General features: G+C 30.7%; 1 protein-coding gene across 1 annotated transcript in view; it reads left to right on the top strand.

Moving 5' to 3' along the window:
• Positions 1-239: 239 nt before the first annotated feature.
• The window catches only part of LOC107441172 (uncharacterized), a gene marked incomplete in the record, with an annotated part of 14,594 nt that continues 3,612 nt past the window's right edge, over positions 240-11,221 (top strand). Inside the window, 3 exon segments of the mRNA XM_071177806.1 lie at positions 240-369; positions 2,871-3,037; positions 10,079-10,187. Coding sequence (XP_071033907.1) covers positions 2,910-3,037; positions 10,079-10,187 — 237 coding nt within the window.

The raw sequence follows: 11,221 nt of genomic DNA, 5'->3' as shown, positions 1-11,221 counted from the left end.
CGAGGACCAATACCGCACACCCTCGGTCCCTACGCAGACTGATCCAAGTGGTCACCCACCCGCACACTGACCGTAGCCAGTGATGCTTGACTTCGGTGATCTGCTGGGAACCGTGTCTTAACGATCAGTCCACTGCGGGACGAGCTGTACTTGAAGTAGTCGATTTGTAATAGTCGTTGTGTCCCTGCAGCCCAAATTTATGATGCAGACGCAGTACGGTGCGCCCCAGTAAGAATGAACCCTAAAATTTGTTTAATCAGTTTCATGCAACAAAAAGTAACAACCGGAAACTTTCTCATGAATATTAGTAAACACAGCAAAACCAAAACGCAACACAACTGAAACAGACAGGACTTATTTCAAACGCAGGTATGGGTTTTTAATTATGTGATTATACCTCAATTATGTGATGTTTCAAGCTTATCTCCTTTTTATGGAAAAGAATATTAAAAACTAATGTAGAGTTTTAAAATGATTAAAGTTTTGAAAAATAAATCGTCATTTCTTAAATAAATAAATTGGCGCCAAAAGAATTCCTAACAAGGAAGATCTCCATAAGATTCTCACTTCTGTTTATTTATAAATTGTTTCTTTTTTTTTCGTAATCTATATATGTTCCCACTTTTATAGATAATTTCCCATTTCGTGGTAATTTTTTCTGATAAAGTGGATTTTTAGGCTCACTGTATAATCTATTCATAATTAGTGTATATAATTTATTGTCTAATGTGTGTATATTTTATAATCTAAGTTTTTAGTCTTACCTTCTAAGAGTCATAGTTTAAAGTTATCGTTTTTTATGTTCACAATATTTTTTGTTTAATTATTTTTAGGTCTTTTCGTCCCTATTTTAACTCAAAACTTCATCCTTATTTATCTAGATGGTAGCTAGATAAATAAGGATAGGAAGGAGAGAAAGATGATAGCTTTAAATTATAACCCAATCAGTCAATATCTTATAAACCTTTATTTCATATCAATATACAGTAAAACCTGTCTATAACGATACTGTAGGGACCTAATTAAAATATTGTTATAGGCAGGTTATCGTTTTTGACAGGTTTGAAATTTATAAGTATATATTTAAAACTAATGATAAATTAAACTTCTTTTATAGGCTCCAAATGAAAATTTTACTTAGAATTATGAAACAGCACACAAGAAAAATTTACTTACAATTTTATCAATCAAAACAGAAATTATTTAGAAAAATAATTGGTTAGTTTTGTTTGCTTATTTTTGGAAGCAATTTCCATGCACATAGATTTCAGTCCATCTAATGAATTCAAATGAACATCAGTTACATTTGGTAATGTTGCAACAAAATCTTGCAAAGCGTTAATTAGCAATATGGCATTCTCGGGTGAAATCTTGTTGTGTTGCTGCTGCATTGATGTCTCATCAGTGTGTCACCCGTTTTTCTGATGAAACTCTCTCCCTCCTACAATACCCCTTCACCCATTTCTACTGCTCTAATTTCCCCTAAAAGTGGCTTTTTTTCTCAGAAACAACGAAAGAATATTACATACAAAAGAGATGAAAAAAAAAAGCATTTTGTTATCTCACATTTAGGCTCGATGGGGAGTCGTTTTCCAACGGTAGAAAAATTGGAATAGAACTATCAACTATCAAAAGAGGAAAAATTATCGTTGTAGACATGTTTAACTGAAAAGTGGTTATCGCTATAAACAGGTTAAAAATACATTGAGTAAATAGGAATTTCACCGGGACCTCAAGGAAATATCGCTATAGACAGGTTTATCGTTGTACACAGGTTTCAGTGTATATATATATATATATTTGATTTTTGATAGTGAGCATTAATTTAGAAGCATATCAGAGCTTAAAATTATTGATGGCCTGTTGTTAACTTTTACTCTTGCATGTGATAATAAATCTAATTTATAATAAAATTTTGCTTGTACATCAAATATTTTGTTATGGGTAAATTTTTAGTATATCTTTTAAATTAATTGTTTTTTATTAAATAAACAAGTAACCCAGCATCATGACAAGTGATGCTAAATACATTTATCTTTATTTCAATGGAATGAACTACAAAAAAATAGTTATGATTACTCAAATAGGGAAAGCCACCAAAAGAGGCTACAGATAATATTAAATAAAAAGAATTTAAATTATTTTAGCTATATTAATTGAAAGAGTGGAACAACCAGGTAAGTGACATTTTTGAACAAAGAAAGAAATTGTTTCCGAATTATTTTATTGCCAATTAATTAAAAGGTGGGACTAATAATTGTTTGCTTTATTTTATTTACCACTGACTAATTTGAAATAAAAATCATGTATGCATATTGAAAACTGATGTGGATTAGTTATGTTAAGATTTAAATGAAGACAAAAACAGTTCTGTTACATTAAACATACCCATATTGATGTAACCACTTTTTGTTACTTTCTCTGATTCATGAATTCCTCTAAAAAATTCACTTACCTAGTTTTTCTATCAAGCTTTTTACTATGTTGGTATATACTTTTCAGCTATGAGCATGATTTTGTAGAGTTTCTCAGTACTGATTTATTATTCTTTACTTATTTTTATTCACCTCATTTGAAGAACAGGTATTCAGCTAGTATCTCTATAATTAATTATGCAACTATGAAATATAACTAATTATTTTCCAATTGCATATTTCATGGATGTTTAATTGGCATGTGCAAATTTAAACATTACCTACTGCTTCACAAGTGCAAAATTATGAAATGGTTTATTAGCATAGCTAATATACCTGATTAGCTAGCTAATGGTATGGTTAGACTTATATAAAGCTCAAAGTTATTTGAAGAACATAATTGATATTTTTACAATTTTAATAACTCTTTACTACTAGTAATTAAACTATTTCTAGCCTTCTTTCTTAAATTTTAGGAGCATCTAATTTTTTGTTATGGGTAAAGGTGCCCCACACAAATATCGGAAACGGAGTACTCCATCAAAAGCATCAAAAAGTCAGAAAAATCGACGTGAAAGAGAAAAGATTCTTCTGATTGAAAAAACTGTTGAAAATGATGAAAGGTATGCAAATATTTATTTAAAATAATAACATTTTTATCTTTTGATAAGTATTTATTATCCAATGTAGTCTGTTTAAACATTATTAAACATTCTCTCTGACTCTTTCAAACCTATATTCAGTGTTAGTCACTACAGAAAAAGTTACAAGCTAGTCACAAAGCAAGTCGCAACAGTACTCCATTATTAGAGTTGAAAATATGATAGCAAAATCTTTTATTTCTTTCACATTCTTTAGTTTCACAATTTTTTTAAAATTAAAAATTCATATTACAGCTTTATAATTTGATATTTTTAATTATTTAGTGTATTGACCACAAAGGTATTTTCTATCATGATCACACTGTTTTATTTCAAATTTTAAAAATGATAATTGAGTTTCAAAGTACCTATGTAATTATATAGTCCATACTCTTTATTAAGACCATTCAATTGTAATTACCATATTGGTATACTACCGTATCTTTCAGCGAAAGCGCCGCGGCGCTATAGAAAAAAAAGTTTATTCTTTCCTACATGCGGCGATTCTGTGAAATAATTTTTAGTGCCAAAAAATTTATCAAGGAAAAATTATTTAAAAAGAAATAATTTTCTGAGAGAAAGACTTCATTAAAAAAATTATAAGGAAGTCGACAAAATATTCGCCCATATCGCGATCTGCTGCAGAACAATTTCCAATTTTCAGCAACTTTCGGCAGCAGCCTGCAAGGAAATAAATAAACGAGATAATAATAAAAAAAAGCATCCCATAAGGAAATCAATTTAAAAGGTATGTATCCAGGGGTCTGTCCAGGCCGAATTCACTACCGTTTAGCAGTATCTTCACAAATTCAACTTTGGAAAAATGGTAGTTTCACAAATTCAATTTTAGGAAAAACGGTAGTTTCACAAAATACTTTTTCTTAAAATTTTATTTTTGTATCCCTTAAGAAACGATAAATCCATATTTTTAAGTTGATTTTTTAACATAATTTTTAGTTTTTCACAAATTAGAAAAACCTAGACAGACCCCTGGTATCTTATATCCAACCCCAGCTTAAAAAAGATCACAAGCTGAAAATCCATTTAGCGCCTTGGAAATTGTGATTGGAGCGAACAGATAAGGAATTATCCCCCTTTCTTTTCCCCAACCCCTTTAAAAATAACCGATTGATTCCTCCTAAACAGCTGCAGTAGAAATGACAAGAGGAGGTGGGGTACATCCCTCTTTTAAACAGTTTCTTCTCTCTTTCTATGTTGAGTCATATTGTGTTATTTCTGTTAGGCGAAAGGACATTCTACGCACTAAAATTTGACCCTCGAAGTTTGTGAAAGTAAAACTCGTTTCCGCTTCATTCATTCCTTCTTGAGAATTTTTTTGGTGCGTGCTTAGTAATTTCTTATTCCTGTTATTAGTTATTTCTTTATTATTAGTTATTTTGTTATTATTAATTGTTTCGTTATTACTTTTCCTTATATTATCCCTGTTAACCTTTGCCTTCTTCATCAACGTAATGGATTCAAGAAAGAGCTACACTGCTAGATTTAAGCTGTCTGTAATTAAGCGGGCTGAAGAAATCGGCAATCGGGCAGCGGGCCGAGAATTTGAGATAGACGAACGTTGCATCCGTCGATGGAGAGAGGAAAAGCCAATTATAGAGAAAATGCCTGGGAATAAAAGGGCCAGGCGAGGCGGAACAACTAAGTATACCCATGATTTTTTTCAATTCATCGAAAGCTTTGTTTTGTTATTAAGTGATACTTGAATACTCTCCTATTCTCATTTGTACCCCTTTCCGCTTTTTGAGGGAAATGGGGGTGAAGAGGGCATATTTTCCACGAGAAATATTTTTCAGTATATATATCATCTCACTGAATATAATGAGACTAATTCCAACCGAGACAATCAGTTTAATAGTTGTAAGGATTTTATGTATAAAAAGTACGAATTTGTTCTTGAATCTATTTACTCTACTGATATTGCTATCTAAAACAGTAGACATAGTTTTCTTTGCATTCGTGAATTATGCACATACGAGTCAGTCGAGCAAAAAATTGAATTTTTTTTAATGTATAAACAATACTTTTGTTTAGCGCAGACTGATGTATGCACTTTGCATTGCTATCCAGAAACTATCTGCACATTAGAAAATGTGTAGGAATCCTAGCGTTATATTTGGAAACAAATTTCTGAGAAATGAGAAATAATGTGTGAAATCATTGTTCAAGAAGGACAATATCTATTTAAAAGTAACCCAGAACTGTATGTAATATGGAAAGGAGACTATTAAACTTTTTTTTTTTATAACGATAGGTGAAGTTTGCGACTCATTGTTAGAAATTAATTTACCGAACAAAAATTTTTAAACATTTGATTAAAAACTTTGTATTTAAACTTTTTTTAATAGATGTTACTAAAACTAATTTAATGTAACACATGTCACCCTGCTCTAAAATCTTAATGGGAAAAATTATGAGAAATCAACATTTTAGATATAAAGATAAATGAAGTATGGTATGTTGTTCCTCCTTTCCAATGAAATTTGTAGATAGATATCTGCATCATCCTGCACAAAGTCATCGGTCTTTCCCCAAACAAAGTGTCATTATTATTTTTTTAAATTGTTTTGTGTTTTGTTCCAATTTTTAAAAATTTTCATTTGCAAAACCTTTTTGTTCTTCAAAAATATCCGTGTAGCTGTAGAGTTAAAATTTTAGTCTTATCAAGTTCCTTTTCCTTTCTTATTTTTTTTCTTTTTTTCTATTTCAAATATTCGTGAAAGTAAGTGCTCATTTAACAAATGTAAAATTGTTTGAAGTATGAACACTATTATTGCTAGCATAACTCTAGCGCCAACTGGTAAAAACAACTTTATTTTACATTGTTTTGTTGCTTTTTTTTTAGCTGAATTTTATGTAAACTCTTTGTTAATTCATTTTAGGTTATTCTCTCCAACCCCCCCCAAATAATTTAGAAATTACGTTTTTTGATGTATTTTAAAATATTTTCTTGTATTTAATGTTATTTTCAGACCATTTGAAAAAATTATTTATTATGTATGCTTATTCCAAATAAACCTGTATCAAGGATGATCTAATTCAGCCTTGCCTTAACAGTCTACAACTGTAAGCAATGGACCTGCTAATGGATTTTATTTTTTAATAATTTCGAAATTAAAACTTTATGAAATGTATAAATTTTTTTTATATTTATTATACAGATCGTCTAAATGGTAATTTAAAGGTCTCTTTTATAAGGAGTCTGATATGAGCAGAGTCGCGCCTCTGCGGCGACTGCTCCGCAACGGCGATTATGATAACTTTTTTAATTTTTATCGATATGTGGTGCTTTCACCAGAAAATATGGTAAGCCCTGCAGATTCAATGTTATTGTAACTCATAATCAATACTATGTTATTTTAATGCCTTTTAGAATGTCCACACTGAGCGCTTCATTTCAATATCTATATTGGTTTTATTTTTTTGTTCTCTTGAGAACTAGGATTCTGCTATATTTCTACTGTTTCAGTTATTAAATACTTTTCTTTTTTGACTTCAGAGATTACTAAATATGGTATGAAATATCTACGGAAAGTGGAGGAATCCAACTTTCTGTAGATATTTCATACCATATTCAGGGGTCTGTTAACGGACCCTTCACAAAATATCTTTTCATAAAAACGGACCCTTCACAAAATATTTTAACTTAAAAACGGACCCTTCACAAAATAATTTTTCTTTTAATCGAACCCTTCACAAATTTGTTTATCTTCATTATTTTTTTGTTAGTCGAATAAACTCTTCCCAGGGCAGAAAACAAGAAAGATGGATGTAGACGAATTAAGCTTTGTGTTCGGCAGACGAATTTTCCGATATTCGTCGGAAATGATTATTCTGCGTTCAGCAGTATAGGCTAAATACCAAATACAGTCGGACTTCTATTTAACGAACTTCCATTTTACGAATTTCTCTATTTTGCGAATTTTTTCGTGGAACCAAGAACATTTTGGAAATTTCTTCGTTAAATAACTTCTAAATAGCGAAGTGAATTTTCTATTTAACGAATTTTTTTTTGAGATCTACTTTCCCCATTTCCCAAAATATTTGAGAAAATTATTAACTTGTTAACGCATTTTATGGGGGAAATGACCTTGAACTGATTTTCGCATCCCCTTAACTTTTAGAGAAAGCAGTAAAATTCCTTTCCCTTTTTGTTTGCATTTCATACAGGAAATGCAACGTCACTAGAAAAGGGGGGAAAGGGTCAAATTCCTTGAATAGGAAATGAGCAGAGAAGATAAAATGAATGGGTCATCAAAGTGTGTGGTCCCTGGTCCCTTATTGACATGTCCTATTATCCCCACCCCCACTGTTCACTTCCTTTCTAGAAAAACTTTCAATGTTCACTCAGTAGAGCTCCGTTCTCGAAATCGCCTCCTGTTTTTAGATTGCTGATCAGAGTGCTGCTTGTTGCTTTTCTTGCGGCTGCAAAATGTCGAAGCGAAAGTGCCTGACTATTAAAGAAAAAAATTTAATTCTTCAAGAAGTGGATAGAGGTGTAAAAAAAAAAGATATTGCATCAAAATTTGGTATTCCTTCAAGCAGCTTATCAACGATAATAAGAAACCGTGATAAGATTGAAAACAATGATTTACCAAATCCTTGTTCAAAACGTTTGAAAACATGTGTCTATGAAGATGTGAATGAGGCAGTTTTGAAGTGGATACACGCAATGCGAGATAAAAACGTGCCGATCTCTGGACCTTTAATAACCGAGAAAGCAATGCAATTTGCAAAGGCATTGGGACACGATGAATTTCGAGGAAGTAGTGGATGGCTTGACAAGTTTAAAAGAAAACAAGGAATTGTAGGAAAAGTTATGTCTGGTGAAAGTAATGACGTCAGTGATAAGGACTGTGAAAGTTGGATTGCAGAGACTCTTAATAAAATTTTAAAAGATTATAAGCCAGAAAACATTTTTAATGCTGATGAGACGGCTTTATTTTTTCAATGTTTGCCTCAAAAGACCCTAACATTTAAAAATGAAAAATGCTTTGGAGGAAAACACAGCAAAGCAAGAATAACTATCATGCTAGGGGCAAATATGACTGGCAATCAAAAATTAAAACCCTTAATTATAGGAAAAAGCAAAACTCCAAGATGTTTTAAGGGCACAAAATCTTTGGAGGTTGATTATGAATTCAACAAAAAATCATGGATGACGGCAGACATTTGTGAAAAATGGATTCAAAAGTTGGACAAACTTATGATTGCAGAGCATCGCAAAATTGCTCTAATTTTCGACAATTGCCCTGCCCACCCGAAGGATATCAACAAAAAACTGAAAAACATTACAGTTTTTTACTTGCCTCCAAACACTACATCGAAGCTACAACCAATGGATCAAGGGGTGATTCAAAACTTTAAACTGCACTACCGCAAAAGAATGGTACGAAAAGTTATCGCTGCGCTTGAAAATAAGCAATCAATGCCAAAGATCAATTTGCGAGAAAGCATAACAGAAATTTCCAAAGCATGGAACTCTGATGTTACAGATCGCACCATTCGTAACAGTTTTGCTAAAGCTGGATTCTTTGTCAACGCTGAGAATTTGGAAAGTGAGGACGAGGATGATATTCCTTTAGAGGAACTTAAAAAAATGTGGGTATAGCTAAGAGAGAACCACGAAATTAATGATGATGTACGGATAAATGATTATCTTTCTATTGATTCTGAAGCTGAAACCACCGAAACATTAACTGAATCAGATATTTTAGACTTTGTGAAAAATAAAAACAATACAGCTATAAATTGTGAGGAAGACGAAGAAGATGAAGACGGAAATGATGAAGAAATTAGCAAACCTTCATATGATGAAATGTTAAAATCCGTGGAAACAATTCGACGTGGATTGCAGTTTGAGGAGAATACGCCTGAATGAATTTTTGGTGCATTACAAAAATGCGAGACCTATTATGAGAAAAAACACTTTTACAAACAAAAAACTCAGACAAAATTAACAGACTTTATCAATAGTTATAAAATTTAAGAATGCATGTGAAAATGTATGTTTAAAATTACATTTATAATAAATGAAGCAATAATTTTAATATATAAAAATTTAGCATTTTTATTCAGGGGAAAATATATGTAGCATGATAGTATAACACACTGGATAATTTTTTGTTCTATTCTTACTTTCATTGCAGATTTCTTTTATGGGTAAGATTTAAAAAATAATTAATTGATAATAATTTACAAGATAAAGGTGTATCAATTGCAATTTTAATTATTTCTAGTATCCGTGAATTTAAAACCTATTCTACGTTGTGTAAGTATTTCAAAAGAGGATTTTCTATTTAACGAATTTTCCATATAACGGTTTTTTTTTCGGGATTTTGCGACTTCGTTAAATAGAGGTCCGACTGTATTTGTATGTTGCATCTCAAATTTAGAAGCAGCGATTGCTGTTTATGTTTGAAAATGTAATTTTTTTTATTATAATTTTATAGTGCCGAGCATAATCTTGTATCTATTTACAATTTAAAAACTCCTTGAAAAAGTTTTTTGCAATAACCGGACCCTACTTGCACAAATTCATAAAAGCGGACCCTGGTTGAAAATATGTGAGTAATTTTTTCACAATTTCTCGAAAAACGGACCTTTCACAAAATGTCTGGACAGACCCCTGATATTATAACAGAGTTTAAAATGCTTAAAGAATTTCAAAAAATAGATAAAAGCTCAGAAATAAAAAAAAGAGGTTTATAATTGTTTGTGAAATTTTATTTATTACCCAGTCTCAATATCAATGGTTGGTCTTTTAGAGGGGTCTAATTTTGTAAACTAATTGATATAAATTGTTACAACTTCATTAAAGGTTTGTCAACTATAAAGGTCTAATTTAATTAAAATGGGATACTAATGAATATGGTCTAGTGAAAATATTAATGAAAATGGTATAAATGGTGAGAATGGGGATTGTTAGATATGTTTGTTTGAATTTATAGATATATTTGTTTAAATTTTGACATTTATATCAAAATCATTACTTATGCATTTCAGATCCAAAGAAGAAAATCTCAATAATGATGAGGCTTTAGAGTCTAAATGTGATTTACCTGTCATTTCTGCTGTTCATGGAAAAGAATATTTTGAAAAGCATCCTTTTCCTGTAAATTAAAATTTATTTTTTCTTCTTCATTGTATAAATTTAAAAATAATAGTTATTTAAATCAATGAAGTACAATATATTGCACATATTTACCATTTTGTATATACAAGATTTAAAGAAAAAAAAAGACCCTGGATCATTTTGATTGTATATTGCAAACTGGTGTGTGTATTTTTAGCGAAGTCTTAAATGTGCATCATGCAATTGTATATAAAACCGATTTTAAAGTTACACATTTTCACATGATTTTTAAAATCAGGCATCATGATTCATATTTATGCAATTTTAAAATTGATCCGATAGTATCCGAAAATTGATCCGATAGTAGTTACTCCGATAGTATCATATGTTTTGATTGTATTTTTGACATTTATTGATTCTCACGTGGTTTTTAAATATCCCGAAATATTTCAAACAATATAGAAAATTCGAATCGTGCATTTGAGTATTTACTTTTTAAGGCAATGATTCTATCGACATTTTGGCTTTTACTGCTATTTATTTTCCAGAGTATTTAAATCTGATATTTTTTATATGATATTAGTTACAACAACATAATCTCGAAACGAAATACGCATTTGAGTAACCCCATTTTGAGGAGTCCGATTCACATGATTTCATCATCGATCTTTATATTCGGCAAATACAACTACGTATTTCATGCTTTTTAATTTTTTTGTGATAATTATTTACAAACTACAAAGAAGGAACTGATTAGTGCGTCCCCCCTCCCCCCAACAAAATTCTAGAATATCACCCATAATATTAGAATAAAAAAATATTACATGTTTAATTAACAAAATATCTATATACAGTTTTTTTCTGTAAACAGCGCTTTTGTTATTTCAAATTAGTAACATATATGTTTGTTATTATTAAAAGTATCTTGCAGAAAGATATTTGTGCTAGAGAATTTTATCACAGATAGCTTGAAAAATTCTGCCGCAGGGATACTGTCTGTGATAAGGTACATTCCATAGGTATAATAATTTTGAAATAGCTAATATATGTATATATATATATATATTTTATTA

The sequence above is a fragment of the Parasteatoda tepidariorum genome, chromosome 2, assembly GCF_043381705.1.
Source record: "Parasteatoda tepidariorum isolate YZ-2023 chromosome 2, CAS_Ptep_4.0, whole genome shotgun sequence".
Lineage (NCBI taxonomy): Eukaryota > Metazoa > Arthropoda > Arachnida > Araneae > Theridiidae > Parasteatoda > Parasteatoda tepidariorum.
The sequence above is the reverse complement of the archived record's forward strand: the minus strand, read 5'-3'. Positions and strand labels throughout refer to the sequence as shown.